This window comes from Acomys russatus, chromosome 6, assembly GCF_903995435.1.
Source record: "Acomys russatus chromosome 6, mAcoRus1.1, whole genome shotgun sequence".
Taxonomy (NCBI): domain Eukaryota; kingdom Metazoa; phylum Chordata; class Mammalia; order Rodentia; family Muridae; genus Acomys; species Acomys russatus.
This window is the reverse complement of record NC_067142.1, coordinates 85,864,691-85,886,123: the sequence shown is the minus strand read 5'-3', so window position 1 is coordinate 85,886,123 and position 21,433 is coordinate 85,864,691. Positions and strand designations below refer to the sequence as shown.

The window sequence follows — 21,433 nt, the reverse complement described above, 5'->3', positions numbered from 1 at the left end:
GTAATATCCATGCTGTGTGAAAGAGTGGCATGTCATAAGGACCAGGCAGCCCTTGAGATTTCCCTTGCTATACGAACACATTCATATTTCAGTAGTAGGAGGTCTTCCCTGGTCAAATCTAATCTTTATAAGTTTTGTCGGTAACCATATTTTTTCCACTCCCTGTAGATACATAAGCATAAACATATCCCCATATCAAAACTACTGCCGGTTTCCATTCCGTCGTCAACGGATCCTTATAATATGTTGGTTGTCCTAGTTCCTCAGTTTTTTTCTATGACCCAATGTCTCTCAGCTGCTGTTGTTCCTTTTTCACCAGCATTAAGAAAACGTAAAGTCATCAAAGCATTATTTAGTCTGTCCCTGGGGGGTCTTTAGCCTTCCTTTTTGTTTAATAAGCATATCTTTTAAGGTATGATTAGCTCTTTCTACAACTGCTTGTCCTGTAGGATTGTGTGTGGTATACCAGTAATGTGCTTTATATTATAATATGCAAAATAATTTCTTCATCTTATTGGATACATATGCAGGAGCATTGTCAGTCTTAATTTGTGCAGGTATTCCCATGATTGCCATTATTTCCAATAAGTGTATAATTAAATAATCAGCATTTTCAGAACTTAAAGCAGATGCCCATTGAAACCCTGAGTATGTATCAATGGTATGATGTACATACCTTTGTTTTCCAAATTCTGCAAAATGAAACACATCCATCTGCTAGATTTCATTCCTTTGGGACTCCTAGGGTCACTTCCGGCAGGCAATGGAGTCTGGTTATACAGAGAACACATAGGACACTTTTTAATTACGTCTTTGGCTTGTTGCCAAGGAATGGAGAATTTTTTTCTTTAAACCTTTACTGTTTGGGTTTTTTGGTGTTTTTTTTTTTTTTTTTAAAGATTTATTTATTTATTTATGTGTACAGTGCTCTGCCTGAACGTACAACTGCGACCAGAAGAGGGCACCAGATCTCATTATAGATGGTTGTGAGCCACCATGTTGTTGCTGGGACTTGAACTCGGGACCTTTGGAAGAGCAGACAGTGATCTCAACTTCTGATCCATCTCTCCAGCCCTAAACCTTTACTGTTAACATCATGCTTTTCATGAAAATTTGAGGCTTCTAACACATTTCCTATTAGTAATTGGTCAATTTCCTTATTTCCTTGTGCCAATGGACCTGGAAAACCTGTATGAGACCAAATATGAGTAATATACAATGGGTAGTTTCAACTTCTGATGGCCTGTTGCTATTCCATAAATAACAAAGTCAATTCTGAGTTATCAGGAGTAAATTCAGCAGTTTCAATATGCAAAACGACTCTTTCTGCATATTGAGAGTGAGTAATTATATTAAGAGATTCTGGAAAATCTAACAGCACCATAAGGATTGCACACAATTCTGATTTTTGTACTGAGGTAGATGGGCTTTTGATCACTTTAGTTATTTTATCTGACCTGTTTGCATCAGTATAGAAGGTTGGTGCCTCTGGAATTGGTGTTCTCTTTACAATACAAAGAAGGATCCAATTAGTTCTTTTTATAAACTGCTTACATTTGCTTTTCAGGTATTTGTTATTAATTTCTCCCAAGTAGTTACTACAAGCTCTTTGCCAATCTTCATTGATTACCCATCATGACATAATCTCAGCATGGCTCTACAATTTCCGCCAGGTCTGTTCCTGACAGTTGACACAGTCTTAGTCTACCTTTTATAATTAATTCAGAAAATTTTTCTATGTATGTCTTCAATTTTTTACTTTGTTTATCTGCTAAGAGGATCCGTTCCATGATTTTATCTTCCCTTTGCATAATGATGCCCATAGGAGAAGGAGTTGAAGGCAAAATATCCAAAATACAATCAATCTTAGAGTCAACTCTACTCACGAATGCATCTTGTAATCTTTGTTCTACCAGAATTAACTCTTTTTCTGCTTCAGCCATTAGACACATTGGACCATTTAAATCTGAATCCTCTTGTAATGTTTGAAACAAGTTACTCAACTAATGAGTAATTAATCCAATTATAGACCTCAGCCAGTTAATATCTCCCACCACTTTTTGAAAATCATTAAGAGTTTGCAACTGGTCTCTACGGATCTGTATCTTTTGTGGTCAAATTTTTTTGTTGAGTTATTTGATAGCCCAAACAGGTAATTGAATCTCCTATTTGTATTTTTTTTCTGGAGCAGTCTGTAACCTCCCTCCCCCAGCATGGCAGAATTCCTTTTATTTCTTTAAACATTTTCTCTAAAGTATCTGCATCAGAATCAGTCAACAAAATATCATCCATGTAATGGTGTTAGATTGAGGAAGTTGCCAACAAATTATTTCTAATGGTTGTCACACAAAGTATTGGCATAAAGTTGGACTATTCAACATCCCCTGAGGAAGTGCCTTCCAATGGTATTTCTTCATTGGACCACTATTGTTCAGAGTAGGCACTGAGAAGGCAAACCTTTCCCTGTCTTGCTCATGCAAAGAGATTGTGAAAAAAAACAAAAAACAAAAAACAGCCTTTTAAGTCAATTGCTACTGTAGGCCATGACCTAGGTAACAAAGAAGGTGAAGGAATTCCAGGCTGCAAAGGGCCCATTGGCTGAATTACTCTATTCATTGTTCTTAAGTCCGTTACCATCCCTCACTTTTCTGATTTCTTTTTTACAACAAACACAGGGGAATCCCATGGCCTGGTAGACTCTTCTATATGGCGAGCCCCCAGCTGCTCTTGTACCAGTTCTTGAAGTACCTGCAAATTTTCTTTTATTATGGCTCACTGCTCTTGCCACACAGGTCTCTTTGATATCCATTTTAGGGGCAAGGCTGTTGGTATGTCAACAGTGGCCCTTTTTATATAATTGGAAACTCAATGCCTGTGAAGTCCTGTGTCTGGGCAATGGGCACAGCTTGTGATTGTTCTTAACTACACACATGTCAATACCTTCCCCAGAAGCATCTACCATCTCACCCCTAATTTCATCATTGTCTGTCTCTGTGGTTGCAGCAATATTAATTTGAGTACCCCATTGTTGTAAAAGATCCCTTCCCCATGAATTTATGGGTATGTCAGCCACATAGGGTCTCAGCTTCCCTGTTTGCCCTTCTGGTCCCACACACTTAACCCACTGTACACTTTGTATTATTTGAGATAATCTACCAATTCCTATAAATTGTGTATAACCTTCTGAAATGGCCAGTCTGGATTCCAATACTTTTGAGAAAGGATTGTGACATCTGCTCTTGTGTCCACCAAACCTATTTCATTTGTACCATTAATTTAGGTCATTAACCATTAGATCATTAACCATTGTTTGCCAGAACACACATCTTCCAGTACTCCCAAATACACCTGTTCTTTCTACTGGAGTGGCTTTGCCCTTGATGTAAGGAAGCAGTAACAGCTGAGCAATTCTATCCCCTGCATTAATTTGCATCTCTTTCTTTACATATGCCATGATTTAATTTCTTCTTTACAGTCCCCATCTACAATGCTGGAATGCACAATAAAGCCTTGAGAAGGCTTCTTCCCAAGATTATTCCTATGGTTCCTGAAGATAAAGGACTGTAAACACCTGTGGTTCTTTTGTAACATTCAATCTGTGGAGATAGTGTAAGATATACATCTGAGGCCAGATCTAAAGCTGTGCTGCCTTTCAGTAGCATGCATTAAATAAATCATCAGTACCCAGTCTTCATTTTCCTGCGAGTTTGTTACCTCCTGGATGACCAAAGAAAGACGGCTCATGTTGTTTGCTGAGAGGCCTTGAGCTAACAGACCCCTCCTTCTGTTTCCTGAAGGCATGAGATTACCTTGTACGTCTCTCTTGGATTGACAATCCCTAGGCCAATGTTTCCCTTTCCACAGTGACTACAATACCCTGGAAGTCTTGGCACATCGTTACCATCATGGCCAGAAGCTCCTTGTACCATTTACTCTAAAGTTAGTGCACGTGTTATTTTGAGGTCTGGAACTTTTAACCTTACAGTTTCTTTGCAAATGGCCTCATTTGCCACAATTAAGGCACCAGGTGTTTTGATATCTGAGACCACTAGCTATAGCTTGTCCAGTGATACTGTTTTGATGATCCTGAGAGATAGTATTAACTGTCTCTCTTACCCATCCATCTAATGGGCTCCTCATGCTTCTAATGGTGGAATTGCTCTCTTACATTGAGTGTTTGCATTCTCATACGCCATGATCAGTGTCAATGCCTGTCTGCTCTCAGGGCGTGGTCTGGCTCTAGCTAGAGCTGAACGCAATCTTTGTAAGAATTCTGTGAGGCTTCTCCAGGACCTTGACACACCTTAGGAAATGAAGTGGTTCTTTTACCAGGCTCCTCAACCATGTCCCAGACTCTTAAGGCTGCAACACAACATTGATCAATCACTACATCTTCAGATCGGGTTTGTTCTCATATGGCCACATAACACCCTTTGCCACGCATTGATCTTTAACAACATTTATCCCCCTTGTCATATTTTGTTGTTTTATTCTTGTGGCTTCATTTTCCCAACATGATAACTACTGTAACTGTTGAGCAGCTTCTAACACAGCTGACACCAATCCCTTCCAGTCTTGGGGAGTAGGTCTATGCTACATTTGTTTAACAAAAGATGAATTCATTTCATAGCATTCGATAGCCTCTTTAAAATGCTTTAAATCTAGCATCTCTACTGGACGCCATGCCATCTCATCACCAGCCTCACCACCATCATTAACAGTGATGTGTTGCACAAAGACTGGAAGAGCTGGTGGTGTCTGTGCAGCCCTAGAGAATTCCTCTATCAGGGCCCTTGTCTCCAAAGCCCTTTTGGCTTGTCTGCTTTCCTGCTCTGCTAGCATCGTTACAGCCTGTTCAGCTTCCCATTTTTCCTTGTCCCCTTCCACACACTGGTGCTCTGGACACCTGGTGCATGGAGCAGGCTCGGGCGGCAATTGTGGGAAACACTGGGTCTCAGATACCAGGTGTTTCCCCTTTACCAACAGCGCTTTTTGCTTTCCAAATGCTTCAACCCCTACCTGCAAATTCTCTAGTTGTACAGCCAACTCTGCAATCTTTTCTAGAGCGATAGAATTTACTGACCCTTCCAGTTTCTGTATCTTATTGGTCTTTCTTTGAATCTTTTTAAAAATGTAATGCAGTAAAAAGAAAGGAAAAGAAAAAAATAAAAACTTCTCTCTGGGTATAAAGCAGGAAAGAACTTTGCCACTGCAGCTGTGATTTTGCTGACACCCTGAAACAGCATCTGTGCATCTTCAAACCCTGCATCTTCCTCCACAGCATTAGAAGTTAAGTTGCCCATTATGCCCAAAGCATGTTGGGCGCCACCTGTTGGCTTCAGCCTTTTCCAAATGTACTTTATTTGAGGTCCTTTAAGGCTTATTCCTTCTTTCCAGCCCACCTCCCCTAGACAGGAGAGAAAGGAGGTTAGTGGGAAGAGGAGAAAGAGACCTTTTTGGGACTCAGTGCCTGGGAGCGATTCCTCTGGCAGAGTCGGCAGGATTTCAGCAAACCAACAATTCAACCAAAGTTGTTGCTGGAACCTGGAACAGCAACCGGAACCCAGAGCCCCAAAGTGTTCTCTGAAGTGGTCCTCTCTAGGAGTGTCCCAAAGTGAAGCGATGAACAGAAAAACAATACCCAGACCCAAAAAAAAAAAAAAAAACCCATCCTCCTGTTTTGGATATATATATACATATATATATCCTCTCAGAGTCTGTACTAAGATGTATTTCAGCTGGCAAAAACCAAGCCCCTGCAGGTGGTTTGTCTTCTAGTGGATAAACATCACCTGATCTCTCATAAGTCTGTTCCCCATCGCATGCTTGGGATCAAAACAAAAACATGTGTACATCCACTGCAGCTAACCTTAGTATCAAGGCCTGTGGAAGGGTAGGAGGGTTGTTCTCTGAAAACTTCCTTGGAGCATCCTGCTACCAAGGGGCCAGCCCTCAACTGAAAGGAAGCTGTGGTGGATGTTGGCCGAGAGGCATGTGGTAAAGCAGACCTGTTCTTTTTTTTTTTTTTTTTTTTTTTTTTTTTTTTTTTTAAAGTTTATTTATTAAGTACACAATGTTCTGCCTGCATATGGAGGGCACCAGATCTTATTATAGATGGTTGTGAGCCAACATGTGGTTGCTGAGAGTTGAACTCAGGACCTTTGGAAGAACAACCCTTGTTCTTAACCTCTGAGCCATCTCTCCAGCCCCAGACCTGTTCTTTTATTAGCAGTAGAGTCTATCTGCAAATAAACAGTGTGACGGTCAGGGGAGAGGTAACCACTTCTCTCAAATGTGTAACTCTGAGTGCAATCCAGGCAGGCTGGATTGAAAAGCTGCCTTCAGGCTCACTGTAGCAGGGTAATATAGAAGTGTGCATAGGGAGCTGGTGCAGGCTTAAAAGCAGCCTGCAGAAAAGATAGGCTGTGCATGGGACTAGCTGAGCGGTGGTCCTATCTGCACTTCCTATTTTAGTCAAGGCAGGAAGAAAGTCAACACAGAGAGTGTTGCTAGCAGGCTGATTTCTTGTCAGCTGGTTTGGTCCTGGCTACTGGACAGTTCTAGGGAAGGAGACTATGGAGTCATTTTTTCCTGCAGTTCTCTAGAAAGAGTGCATGCCCGAAACTAAGCAATAAAGCTGCTGAGACTCTGTAGCCGAGTACTTGTCACGCACCTCGTTTGGGGCGCTCAGTAACTGGACTTCCCTTTTGCTTTGTGTTGAAGGGTAAGCGGGGGACCTTGCAGGAGCATGAGCGGGCGGCCCTGCAGGAGCACATGCTGCTGGTTTTAGAGAACAATTTCCAGCTAGAACAGCAGGTGAGTCATGGGCCCACGCGTGAAGGGGCAGGAACATTGCTGACACTGGCTGCTCTGTGTTTGGTTTGTTGCATGCTCGCTCTGGTTCCGTGCAAGCTGATTAAAGGCGCGTGCTTTCCACTAGTGGCCAGATGCACTCTGGATGTTATAGAACCTTCTAGCTGGAAGGTGCCTTGGAGTTCTTTGTGTTCACTGCCTGCAGGTGTGCTAGCTAAGATCAAAGAAGTCTGAAGTCTGCTCTAAGTGGCAGACTGGGTCTCAAACCAGCACTCTCGATGGCTTCCCATCGGCTCCACAGCTTCAGTCCTTTGGGCCTTACCTATCACCTACCAGCTGTTTGACGTTTTTAAGTTAAATCAGTCAGAGCCTTATAGTAGTCCACGGCCTGTACTACGGGCTTTGTGAACTTCGATGTAGATCTAAACTGCTTTGGAGAGGCTTTGTAAGTTGGTGAACATATAATAACTTCAGTCACTCACCATGGCTGTCAAGCTGTCAGGCTCCTGGAGTGTTCATCGAAGACCTCCATAAAGGCCGGTGCTAAGGAGCAGCAGTATGGAAGTGAATTAGCTTGCAGGAGTATTTCCAGAGGCGTTTCAGGCCCACTGTCAGTGAAGCAGTTTACCACTGCAGATTATTTTGTGATGTCTGACTCCACATTACAGTGGGTGTGTGCCCTTCAGAGTCACAGCCAGGAGAGAATTTAAAATGCTGACTCAGCAGGAAATGGTTTTCTTCCCCACCCTCCTCTGTCCGCCCCCTATCCTCACCCCATCCCAACCCCCACCACCTGGGCACTGCAGGTTCTTTCTGTTCTCCCTATGGGGCCATCTACTGATTAAACAGACAGTATTGCCTTGCTAGAAGCACTGAGTCATGCTCAACATAGCCTCTCCATGAAAGATCACGGGAATATAAATAGATAAGTATCTGGGCCTTCTGGAACACAATAACACGTGTGGGATACAGAGGCTGCAGCAAAGCACTCTGGGAAAGCTGTGGAAGGCTTTTCAGGGTAGGTCACCTAAGCTGTGTCTTTGTGTATGACATGTGTGCACATGAGTACATGTGTGTGAAGAGGCCAGAAGCGGGTGTTAAGTCCCCTGGAGTATATGCAGCTGTGTGCTACCCAACATGGGTTCTAGAAACTGAGCTCAGGTCCTCTGCAAGAGCAGTGCTGTTCTTAACTGCTGAGCCCTCTCACCAGCTCCCTAGGCTGACACTGGAGACAGACAGTTCCGCTGAAGTGAAAACAGGGTGAGCAGAGGGAGGGCTTGTGCACAGACAGGCTGGCATATTAGCATGCCTGGACTCCGACTGTGAGACAGGAGTGTCTGGAGACTGAAGTGTTGGGTTGGGACAGCAATGACCTCCTGTGAGCAAAGATCTGAATACTGTGTGTTCATTTAACTCATGTGTACTCATGTGTCTCAGAAGAGATTTAATCAGAAGTTAAAACTAATGTTTTTCAGTGTTAAAAAGACTTGGCTATTTGCCTGGCTTTTTGAAAACGAGGCGTCTGGTAACAGAGTGGCAGTGGCTGACAGGCCTGAGCCTGCAGCCTGCTCACCCACGCTGGTTCATGCCTTCCTGTTCCCATTTCCTCATTGGCAAATAGGGCTGTGGTGGATGGGAGTGAGGGCATGTGTTCGCACTTTCAACACGGTGCCTGGCACACAGAAGCATTCCAGTACTGAGAAGGAGCAAGATGCTGGCAGTGGTGGCGGCAGAGGCGCTATGCCAGTGGACTGCAGACAGCGTGGAGACTCTGAGGTGGAAGTGGCTGTACGCTTGGGAGGCAAAGAACCCGGGGCTGTTATTTACTGAAAAGGGTACCACAAGGATAGGAGCAGGTTAGACTCAAGGGTGGGGAGAGGGACTGGCGAGTGTGTGTGTGGCCATTTGTACATTCCTCCATCAAGCACACACATATCCATTGTCTTCCGTGTAAGGCACCATGCTGGGACCAGAGCGTAAAGAAGTGTGACACAGTCTCAGCAAACACTCTAGTGGAGGAAAAGACAACAATAAAAGCAAGTTCTAAGGCGGATGAGAAGGGTGATGGGTGGGACTGGAAGGGTCTGGGTGGGTGGTGCAGGTGAGGAGATATCCTCAGGGGCAGCACTTTGCGTGGCTGCACTGAAAAGGTAGTTTCCGGCTGAGGGAAGTTCCCTGTGAGAGCCAGATACTTAATAGTCTTGGTGGATACACGTGGGCTAGCTAGGTGCTGTGCAGTCTCGCTGGACAGGATGCCCATGGGCTAGCTAGGTGCTGTGCAGTCTCGCTGACAGGATGCACATGGGCCAGCTAGGTGCTGTGCAGTCTCGCTGGACAGGATGCACATGGGCCAGCTAGGTGCTGTGCAGTCTCGCTGGGCAGGATGCACATGGGCCAGCTAGGTACTGTGCAGTCTCGCTGGACAGGATGCACATGGGCTAGCTAGGTACTGTGCAGTCTCGCTGGGCAGGATGCACATGGGCCAGCTAGGTGCTGTGCAGTCTCGCTGGGCAGGATGCACATGGGTTAGAAATGAGCATGAAGCCTCAAGGGACTCAGATAATGTAGAGCCCCATGTGCCCCTTTTTTAAAAAGCCTCCAAAGACATTGGAGCAAGAGAAACAGATGACCAGATTTTCTTGGTTTTGGTCATGGTGTGGAACATGAACTGGAGGAGAACATTTGCCAGTGAGCAGCTGTTTTTTTAGCACCCACTGGAGCCAGGATCCATCTAGTTGCTGTGAGATCCAGGCTGGTCCCAGCTTCCACAGAGGAAACACTCCTGTGTGAGGGTAGAAGGTCTCAGGATAGGACTAGGTAGAAAATGTCACACCCTAGGTAAGAATTAATGAAGACCGAAAGCTAAAATAGATGGGATGTGTGTGTGTGTGTATCAGTGTCTATGTGTATCAGTGTGAGTGTGTGTGTGTGTGTCTGTATGTATCAGTGTGTCCATATGTGTCAGTGTCTGTGTGTATCCGTATGACTGTCTGTATAAGTGTGTGGTATGTACCTTTGTGGGGGGTGTGTTTCTGTCTAACTGTGTATGTGCATGCATGTGTGTGTGCATGTGTGTGTGTGCGTGTGTCAGCACTTGGGAGGTGGAAGCAGGAGGACTAGGTCACCCTGAGCTATGTAGCTAGTTCCAGGTCAGCCTGGGCCACGCCAGACTCTTAAAAAACCAGAAGCCAAATAAACATGCAAATGAGATGAAGTGAGAAGTGGATGCAAGAGCCTCTCCGTGTCTGGTGTGCAAGAGCCTCTCCGTGTCTGGTGTGCAAGAGCCTCTCCGTGTCTGGTGTGCAAGAGCCTCTCCGTGTCTGGTGTGCAAGAGCCTCTCCGTGTCTGGTATACAAGAGCCTCTCCGTGTCTGGTATGCAAGAGCCTCTCCGTGTCTGGTGTGCAAGAGCCTCTCCGTGTCTGGTGTGCAAGAGCCTCTCCGTGTCTGGTGTGCAAGAGCCTCTCCGTGTCTGATGTGCAAGAGCCTCTTCGTGTCTGGTGTGCAAGAGCCTCTCCGTGTCTGGTGTGCAAGAGCCTCTCTGTGTCTGGTGTGCAAGAGCCTCGCTGTGTCTGATGTGCAAGAGCCTCTCTGTGTCTGGTGTGCAAGAGCCTCTCCGTGTCTGATGTGCAAGAACCTCTCCGTGTCTGATGTGCAAGAGCCTCGCTGTGTCTGGTGTGCAAGAGCCTCTCCGTGTCTGGTGTGCAAGAGCCTCTCCGTGTCTGGTGTGTAAGAGCCTCTCCGTGTCTGGTGTGCAAGAGCCTCTCTGTGTCTGGTGTGCAAGAGCCTCGCTGTGTCTGGTGTGCAAGAGCCTCGCTGTGTCTGGTGTGCAAGAGCCTCGCTGTGTGTGATGTGCGTGGAAGCTGCCCAGCATTCAGGCAGAATAGGGCCACTCTCTTATGTTTTGGTTGTTTCCCTCAAGCAGGTTACAATTTGTGAGCTTCCAGGGTGGCTGAGTGGGTTTGAGCACCTGCATTCAGGTCCCAGGCACACAGGCGTGGTGCCAGGGGCCACCAGCCTCGTCCAGGCCTAGTGAAAGCTGTAGAGGAAACGCCAGACAGGCGCGTGTGTGCACATTGCAGACATTCGTGTGCACACATTGACCATGGTGTCCATGTTTTGCTCCTGGCTTGGCTGCACTTGCATGTGTGCCTACAGTTACCTGAAGGGCTCTTTGGGTTCTCGAAGGGCAGAGACAGAAAGTAAAACTCAGCGAGGTCTCATGTGGCACTGATTGGTGTCCTGGCTGTCTGGCAGCACACACTGAGAGTACACCAAGCCAGTTCACTGACGTCAGCCACCTGGCACCGTGACCGGCTGGCCCATCACCATGGGTGAGGGATGGGATGTCCTCTGGGTCGCACGGGACCCTGCCTGACGACGATTGCCTAGAAATGCACATGGACTGCTCCTCTCTGGAAAGCCTCACCCCAGTACCAGCGTGCACACACTTAATGATTCGTCTTTCCTGTTCTTGTGCCATTATTAGATCTCTGCCTTATATCAGAGTCTCGAGCAGAAAGAGAAAGCAAGATCCAGCAGCTGACGGAAACCGTGAAGAAATTCGAGAAGGAGCTTAGGCAGTTCACACAGATGTTTGGCAGAAACGGAAGTTTCCTCTCAAACGTCCAGGTAAGGGCTCCATAGATGCCGGCCCAGGGGTTGAAAGCGCTGGCTCAGCGGCTCACACCCTGGAACACCAGTTCCATGCAATCGATGCTGTCTTCTGCACAGGCTGCTGCACACACGTGCTGCACATGTGTACACTCAGGCACACACACACACATAAAATAAATTATCTTTTAAAAGAAAGGCTGGAGAAATGGCTCAGCAGTTAAGAGCACTTGCTGCTCTTGCTGAGGACCAGGCTTCAGTTCCCACATGTGGTGGTGGTGCATAACTACCCAAAATTCCAGTTCCAGGGATCCAATACCCAGTTTTGACCTCTGCAGGCACCTAACCACGGATGAGGTTCATACAAGGTTTACAGACATACATGCCGGCAAAACACTCGCATAAAATAAAATGGACAGCTGGGTGAGGTGGCACACGCCTTTAATCCCAGCATACAGGAAGGCAGAGGCAGGTGGATAGCTGTGAGTTTGAGGCAAGCCTGGTCTACGAGGTGAGTCTAGGACAGCCAAGTCTACACAGAGAAGCCCTGTCTTGAAAAACAAACAAAACTTAATTATAAATCTTTTAAAGAAAAGAAAAATAACTGAGATGAGACATGGCTTTCCCATTCAAAGCTGATTTTGGTTTGTTTTGTTTTTCGAGACAGGGTTTCTCTGTGTAGCGCTGACTGTCCTGAACTCCCTTTGTAGACCAGGCTGGCCTTGAACTCACAGCAATACCCCTGCCTCTGCCTCCCGAGTGCTGGGATTAAAGGCGTGCGCCACCACGCCCGGCAGAGCTGATTTTCTTTAGTTAGCAGTGAAGGGTTCTCTGCTTAACTTTTAACATGGAAACCATCTCAAATGCACAGAAATGCTGCCAGAGTTAGGTGATTGCCGGAGCCCTGCACAGCCTCACACCTTTTGTCCCATCAGTCTGTGTCTGGCGTGTGGCTGTGGACCACCAGAGAGAAGACTGCATGTGTGTGGCCCTCTGTCTCTGAGAATAACACCACCTCTTACGTGACCCAGTGTATTTACCAGTGTCAGTACATGCAACATTTATACCATACTTTCAGAGTAGGTGTGGAAATGGGGGTTTAAGTAAGGTTGGGTTATATTTTCTGTCTGAGAACATAGTCTGCATTCTTGCAGACAGCGAATTAAAATCATTAATCACTGGGAAGGGCACGCTTTAAACATCACATGGTGGGTCCACAATCAGACCCTAATGAATAAAGTTCTTTTATGATGAGATTTGTGGTGGAAGATCCTAAGATATAATGTGGGCAATATATTTGAAATTTATATTGTTCCAGAAAATCTAGGCTGCAAAAACTTTCTATTTGTTCAGTACATCACGTTCTGCATGTGCTGTGCTTGTATGTGCAGCTGTGTATGCATACATGCATATGCATGTGTGAGCATGTCCACCGAGCACACCATTAGTTCTGATGTTTTTCTAAACAGAGACCAACAGGGCGAGATTAAGACTATATGGGCACTTGGCAGGCAGATTACCATCCTCCATGTGAGTGATCCACGGAGCATGTAGGCCTCTTCCAGTCCTGTAGCCTGCTCAGCCTCCTCACAGAGAACAGGTAGCTGGGGGGATGGCTTCTGGGGAGAAGGAAGTACTAAGGTGAGAGGAGCAACAACTGAAGAGCTGTGTGTAAGTGGAGGGGACTTCAGACGCATGAAGCAAAGCGCAAAGGTTCAGACTGGAGAGGAGGAGGCAGAAAACTCTGCCGCGCTCACCAGACTCTCTCTCCGGACTGTGTCACTTTCATTTCCCTGGTGGATTATTTGTGAAATGTTTGTGCTAAAATTCAGTCTTAACAAATTACAAATCTGTTGTCTAAGTTCCGAAATACGATGCTCTTTTATGTACCTCAAGGCTCTCAGCAGTCACACTGACAAGTCGGCTTGGCTGGAAGGGCAGGTGCGGCAGCTGCTGCAAAGAGTTAACCAGCAGCAAAGCAGGCTTGATCTGCGGGCCTTGGTGGACTCCATTGACAGCGTGAGGCAGAGGATTACCCTGCTGGAAGCCAGCGACCAGAGACTGGGTAAGTGTGGTAAGCAGTCACCTCTCTCAGGACCTCCAGGGCTGCATGCATTTGTCATGGGCAGCTCTCCTGGGATGCATAGCACTGCATCCTGTTGGTGAAGCAGCCTGACACTCAGCTGCCTCAGAAAAGGAGGGTCACCCGAATGTGGGTGGAGTCAAGAGATGGAAACAGCCCGGGGGAGTGGTATCTGAAGAATATTGGGAGGCTACTCAGCTCAGGATGACGTGGGTGTAAAAGCTGGGAGACGGTGTGGCTATTAGCAGGCACCCAAGCCCAGTGAGGTGGCTATGCCGGTGATTACAGTTACTTTTCTGAGGCTGTGGTAGAGCACTGTGACCAAGGCGAATTAGAAGCATTGCGGCAGGCAGCACCAGAGAGCTCTTCACTCACAAACAGAAAGTGAGAGCTAGTTTGAAATGGCACAAATCCCGTGAAACCCCAAGCCTAGTGACACACTTCCTCTAACAAGGCCATACTGTCTAATCCTCCTTAAATAGCCCCTAACTGGGAACCACATAGTCCAATGTCCAGAACTCATGGGACACAACTCAGTTAACAATAACACCCAGAGCTCAACTTCTAGAGCCCACACAGAGGAGGGAAAGAGACAACTACTGAAAGTTTCCTATGAACCCCACATGTGTGCTATGGCACACATATGCCTGCACTTACACACACACACACACACACACACACACACACACACACACACACACACGCACGATAACAACAACAACAATGATAAAGCTTTTCACATGTAAAATACATTGAGGCATAATAATAGTAAAGCCATTTAACTGTAAAATGTGTCACAGGGGCAGGGGAGATGGTTCAGTAGGTATGCACTTGCCTGGAGTTTGACTCACTCACTAGAGCCACATGAACGCTGCCTGTGCTTGAGGGCTGCCTGTAACCCTAGCTCTCTGGGGGCTGAGACAGTATCCCCAGGCCAAGCGAGCAGAGAGAGGTTCAGGGAGAGGCCTGCCTCAGAAGACTGAAAAACAGTTGAGGAAGATGCCCTGCATCAACTTCTGGCCCCCAGATGCCACTGGCACCTCACACCCACGCACGCCTCCCACGCACACACACAAGCAAGCATGCATAGACACGTGCATCACACCCACACCCACACCAACCAACATAAGGCTCAGCACGAGCGTGCACTTGAGAATGTCCTGGCTGTCTTATCTTAGGCAAGCTTTGGGTTAAGAGGGCAGGTCCCTGTTTGCCGGGTGTCAGCTTACCAAGGCGTGGCACCCACTGAGTTCATGTTAGTGATGTGTGTGGACGTGTGTGTTACATGTGTGTGTGTGGTACGAGTGTGTGCAGTATGCATGTGCGGTACACACGTGTGTGGTACACGTGGGGACACTGTGCTCAGGTCTTCTTGACCACGCCTGTATTTCACTGGCTGTGTTTAGACTGTAGCCCCCTGCCCTGGCTTCCTTTCAGTTGTCTTGGAGGGGGAGACCAACAAGCACGACGCACACATTAACATGCACAAAGCACAGCTGAACAAGAATGAAGAGCGGTTCAAACAGCTGGAGGGTGCCTGCTACAGCGGCAAGCTCATCTGGAAGGTGACAGACTACAGGGCGAAGAAGAGGGAGGCAGTGGAGGGCCACATAGTGTCCGTCTTCAGCCAGCCTTTCTACACCAGCCGCTGTGGCTACCGCCTCTGTGCCAGAGCCTACCTGAACGGGGACGGGTCCGGGAAGGGGACGCACCTGTCCCTGTACTTTGTGGTCATGAGGGGTGAGTTTGACTCGCTGTTACAGTGGCCATTCAGGCAGAGGGTGACCCTAATGCTTCTGGACCAGAGCGGCAAGAAGAACCACATCGTGGAGACCTTCAAAGCTGACCCCAATAGCAGCAGCTTCAAAAGACCGGACGGGGAGATGAACATCGCCTCCGGCTGTCCCCGCTTCGTGTCGCACTCTACCCTGGAGAATGCCAAGAACACCTACATTAGAGACGACACGCTGTTCCTGAAAGTGGCCGTGGACCTCACCGACCTGGAGGATTTGTAGATGTTGACTGATAAGGAGCCCTCTGGGCACAGGGGACAGATGTGACTGGCCTCTGAGCACAGCCCTCTGGACTGAACGTGCCTTTGTTCCTGTCTAGTTGCCTTTAACGTCTGAAGTGTCACCTTTTCATCTTGGATCCTTCCTCGGGTTGAAACTTAAGATACTCAGAATATTGCTGTTATTTATATTTTTATATCTTCTGAAAAATTATAATAATCTTGACAGTAAGGCCTGGGCCCCTCTCTCTCACTGGTGTTAGGGAGGCGTTTCCAGGGGGTCTAGAGCTCAGTGTGACTGAGTACTCAGAGGCAGGATTGGGCATTTATCTGCTGCCTTACTGCTCTGCACCCGCGTGGATGATGTAGCCACAGGCGATATGCTGCATTTGGACCACAGTTCCTCAGCTAAGTACAAAATCCTTGGAAACCGCATTACCTCTCTGTATTTTATTTAAGGTTCACCAGCAGTCTGCAGCACCGTTTTCAGAGTTTCCTAACAGCTGGCAAATGGGGTGAATGGGGTTGACATTTTATCCTCCTGACACAAAACAGAAGGCATCGTTGGATAGCATGTGTCTCAGGTTTATTAGGGTTGCCTAGGTAAGAACTATCTTCCTAGGTCCAACAGTCAACTATACCAGTTTCACAAAGCTTACCCAAGCGACTTTTGTGTAATAGCAGGTGTGAAGATGAGCAATAGAAAAAATATAAGAAAAAGATAAAGGGGATTCCATTTGCCATGGGTAGCACCTGTCCAAACACACCTGTTCTTTTGGAAGAACTTTTAAATTAATATACTGACCAGAAAATGGGCAAGTGTAGAAACTTGTAGAGTTTCCTGTCAAAGTCCCGAGTACTTTGCGACCAGAAATGATCAGGTTTTTCTGTATCTGTCTACTGCAGGGGTTTTCAACCTGTGTGTCACAACCCTTTGAGCGTCTAATGACCCTCTCACAGAGGTCACCAAAGAACATAAGAAAAAGATATTTACAGTACAATTCATAACTAGCAAAATTAAAGTTATGAAGTAGCAACAAAAATAATTTTATGACTGTGAGTCACCATGAGGAAATTAGTAAAGGGTCATAGTATTAGGAAGGCTAAAACCACTGGTCTTTTGGGTCTATGTCTAAATACAAGCCATGATCTGCCATTCAGCTCAGTAAGCCTGAGGCTGAACCTGCCAACTGTCCCTGACTGGAAACACAAGCTCTGCCATGTAACTAGCGTTTGCTACTTTGTGGGTTCCTTACTCTCTTCCACCATTCTCCACCCTTCCACTAGGAAGGAGAGAAAGGATGGCGGGTGGGGGGTGGGCGTGCCGTTATTGGTCCCCTACCTCCTGCTGATTAGGGGCATCGTGCTCCGAGGGGCAAGTTTGATCCTGACCAGCAGGATATTCAATTTCTTGTCTTTTTGTGCACAGCCACTTGACAAACAGCAACCAGAAACCAGACAGCAGCAGCAGGTGCTGCCCCTCTCAGGCTCCACATTTATATAACCCCTTAAGAGTCCCCAGACTTCCAAATACCATACACTTCTGAAACTATCTGCAGCAGGCAAGACCACACCCCTGCTAGAGCATGAGGGAAATCACAGTCAGCTGCGGTGGATGATCTGCCGCTTCCCCATAGCCCACACCTGGGGTTAAAACAAAAACAGTCCTGTAACATTTCTGGTTTTGTTTTTAAACCAAAAGCTCTCACTACAGTGCCATCCTCCATTGCTCATGCAGTTGGCTCTTAAGCACAGAAGGACAAGTGTCATGGCCCGAGAGCCACTTTCGAGCTCACTCGGGTGACGGCCGTGCTCTTACAATTGGTGCTTAACCTATATAAGAAACAGAGCCTGGGGCTGCAGGCTCACTGCTCTCCCAGAGAACCCGAGCTGTGTTCACAGTGCCCTTGTCAGGTGGGTCGCAACAACCTGTAACTCCAGCTCAGGGTTTCTGATGCCCTCTGTGGACACCTGCGTTCACACCTGCACATACCCTCACACAGATGCTCACAGGTACACACCTGCGCATACCCTCACACAGATGCTCACAGGTACACACCTGCGCATACCCTCACACAGATGCTCACAGGTACACATAACCAAAAATGAATCTTAAAAATGAAACATGGGGCTGGAGAGAGGGTTCAACAGTTAAGACCACTGACTGCTCTTTCAGAGGATACAGTTTCTTTCTTTTTTTTAGAAGATTTTTTTTTTAAGATTTGTTTATTGTTATGTATACAGTGTTCTGCCTGCATGTACACCTGCAGGCCAGAAGAGGGCATCAGATCTCATTACGGATGGCTGTGAGCCACCATGTGGTTGCTGGGAATTGAACTCAGGAGCTCTGGAGGAGCAGTCAGTGCCCTTAACCTCTGAGCCACCTCTCCGACCCCCAGGAGACACAGTTTCTGACATGGTGGCTCACAACTACCTATAACTCAAGCTCCAAGGGATCTGATGCTCTCTTCTAGCCTCTGTGGGCACTGCATTTGTGTGGTGCACAGACATACATGCAGGCAAAGTACCCATACACATAAAATACTGGTTTTAAGTAGAAACAACTTACCTGGCTGGCTTCTGGGAGTCCAGGAACTCTCTTACTCTCTTCTGTGAAAGTCAAGACACAAGAGCCATACCACAGAACTTGTCTCAAAGGATAGAACTTGAAAAAAACAGACGTAACATAGAAATACACTGTAGCATGGCTGCCGGCGAATAGTGATGGGCTACCCACAGCCTCAGAATGATCCAGAAGTGTTGCAGTTGCTTTTCCTCCCAACCCCAAGTTCCAGCAATAATGACTCATGAGACTCAAAATATATATTTACAAATACTTAGACCATATAGCTAGGCTCTTCTCTGACCAGCTCATAACTTAAAATAAGATTATACTAATCTACATTCGGCCATGCGGCTGGTTACCTCTGCTCAGACACTATGCATCTGTCCTCACAACTTGCTGCCTGAATCTATCCTCTGACTATACTCCTGGCTCTCTCCTGAATCCTTTCTGCCTCCCGGATGTCCCACCTCCTATTTCCTGCCTCAGCTATAGGCCGTGAGCTTTTACTGACAGGTGATACTTCCATACAGACACGAGATTCCTTCTACGCAGAAGCCCAGGCTGTAGCCCACATGGCCAGACTGGGGCATTCTGTGGCTTTGTTCACTATTTCATGTTTGTATAAGTTAGGGATATCTAGCATAGCAGAATTTATAGAACGTGTGCGTGTGTGTGCGTGCGTGTGTGCGCGTGCGTGTGTGTGTGTGTGTGTGTGTGTGTGTGTGTGTGTGTGTGTGTCGGTTGTGCAATGACAACCCCGAGGCATCCCTCTTCATCAGTGGACTAGTGTGTTCATGAGGCCTGGCTGGAGGAAGTGGGCCACTGGGCTATGCCTTTGAAGGGCATGTCTTGACCCTGGCCTCTGCCTGGCCCTCCCTCCACTCTCTCAGATCCAGAGTGTCCTTCCACTACAGTGCTCCGCCTCACCACAGGCCCAAGTCAGCGAGGCAGTGAGCATGAAGCTTCTGAGGCTGAGCTGAGCCCTTCCCCCTGAGCCGTGTCTGGGGTAGTACAAGCAAGCACCACCTCCCCTCCATTTTCCATTCAATACAACTACCCACCACACCCTTTGCTGTTTTCCAAGATGTGCCTGGAAATAGCAACCTAAAAACATGTCCTTTTGCCTCCAGCCTTGACTGGGCCACTTAGTAAAGCTGACTCTGTCCGCATAAGTGTGGGTGTGCTGGCCCCAGGGCATGAGAGCCAACCCTGCCTCCTACAGATGGAGAGGCACTGGGTGACCAACCGGACCAGGGCTGGAGAGCTCCCCCTGGTGGTGTGGATAAGGAAGAGCGGTGCTGGAGCGCTCCCCCTGGTGGTGTGGATAAGGAAGAGCCAGTGTCCTTGACCAGCTCAGCTACCACCTAGGCTGAGTTGGCCCACGCCAAAATCTACATCACCTACAAACGGTTAGGCTGTGTTGAAAGGGCCAGTTTTGCTGATCCAAAGATGTAGGATCTCCATGCCACAGAGCACCAACAGGATAACTGGGAGGAGTCCCAGTGAGGATCCAATATTGACATTGTCACAGAAGTCAGGGACCTCGAACCACACCAATGACTCAATGTAAAGAATATTTGCAAGTAGAGATGTGTGGACAGAGGGATACACTGTGGGGCACACTGTAGCTTCCATGGTGCGGTGTTCTCTATGCTTGTGTGTATATGTGTGTGGTTGTTGTTTGTTTTACTGTATTGGGGGGGGGCAAGGGAAGAGGATCCAAGAGCAAAGGGTGGATATGAAGGAATATGGACCAGGGTACATGATGTGAAATTCTCAAAGAATCAATAAAAAGTTAAAAATATATGTATCAACAGAAGAATGGGGCTGGGGGAGGGAGGAAGCACTTCCTCTTTCTTCTCATTTAGAGATAGAACATTAAAATCCATCAACATAATTCAGGGAAAATATCCACAACCACAAAGGCAGGTAATGGGGGGAAAGCATTTTATTTTGTTTTGTTTTATTTTATTTTACTGTGGGGTTATGGAGGAAACTCTGGGCCTCACTTACGGTAGACAAGTGAAGACTGTTGGTCTTCACCCAGCCTGTGTCCCTGTCAGATGCCCTCGTTCACCATGTGGTTAAATGTTACCGGGTTGGTGTTCACCCGGTACCCAACAAAGCGTGCTACTTCAAAGTTTATTTGACAAATCAGTGTTTAGGCAATCATCTGTGTGTATCTGTGTATGTGTACCCACTTCTATGTACAAGTGTACATGTGCATGTGTCTGGAAATTAGCCTCTGCGCATTGTATTAAATCAACATTGGAAGATGTAAAGGTGCTAACCTAAAAATATCAATACTTGCTAAAAGTTTTCATCGACATAGTTAAAACTAAACTAACAGATAGTTTTTAAAGGTTTCTGAGTGTTTCTATTCCTGAGAAAAGTGCTCACGAGCCCACAGAGGCTGCATTTCCATAATGTTGTTCAGCTCAAATGCAGTCCTCTGCTGAAACAAGCTCAGCATTCCAAAGCCCACTTCCTTGTCCTGGCTGGGATTTGTCGGGGAGGTGGGGAGGACGTGGGGATCCAGAAGACACTCTGGGAGCAAGGCCCTCCTCTCATCCTCAGCTGAGACCTGTGCTGCTGGCAAGAGGGTTCTGGTCCCCGCTCGGGTCAGGCCCATCTGCTGGAGTCTCACCAAGCATCCAGGCTTCAGAACTCAGGCCAAAAGCAGTCACAGGCAGAAGGGAAGCAGAGTTGACCAACAACGCTTCCAAAGGAGTTGGGGAAATTCATCTTTTCTCCAAGTAAGCCAGCTGTGACACTGTCAAGCACAGAGAGCTGCCTGACAGGGACAAGTGCCCATAAGAACTTCTGCCTGACAAAACGTTCAAAGTTTCCATAGGAATTCACTTTTCAGACATGATTTAACGAGCCCCTCAGCCGCTGAGCAAGCACCTGTAGCTTGTACACTGGCAGAATGGGGCAAAAGCTTATGTTGTGACCCATTTTGAAAATAAAGCATCTTGAAATAATTGGGCATCAGGAATGTTTGCAAGTATCCCTTAAAGAAGGCAGGGGCCTTCTGCACAGACTACTGTGTCACAGCAGAGAGGAGGAGTGGAAGGGACAAGGCTGTGGCCCTGTGTGCATAGCATCAGTCTGCTCAGCCCAGCCCCCGACCCCGAGTGTGTGCAGTTGTCTGTGAACTTGGTGCCTGGAGCCTGTTACTGAGGAATGTCATCTGCCTAGCACCATGTTGGCTTGGCCACTTCCCAGGGAAGGCGTCTGGGGCTCTTTGAACCTTGCCAGCAGAAACTGTGACTGTTTCCTCGACACTTGTCACCACCCAGCAACAGCTGGAAGTATCATACAGCTTCTGGCAGGCAACTTCCTGTA

At 47.1% G+C, this 21,433-nt stretch overlaps 1 protein-coding gene across 1 annotated transcript in view; it reads left to right on the top strand.

Moving 5' to 3' along the window:
* Traf5 (TNF receptor associated factor 5) overlaps positions 1–15,534 on the top strand; it is a 52,590-nt gene extending 37,056 nt beyond the window's left edge. Inside the window, 5 exon segments of the mRNA XM_051148153.1 lie at positions 6,724–6,816; positions 11,301–11,333; positions 11,336–11,443; positions 13,322–13,490; positions 14,946–15,534. Coding sequence (XP_051004110.1) covers positions 6,724–6,816; positions 11,301–11,333; positions 11,336–11,443; positions 13,322–13,490; positions 14,946–15,523 — 981 coding nt within the window. The 3' untranslated portion in view covers positions 15,524–15,534.
* Positions 15,535–21,433: the final 5,899 nt, after the last annotated feature.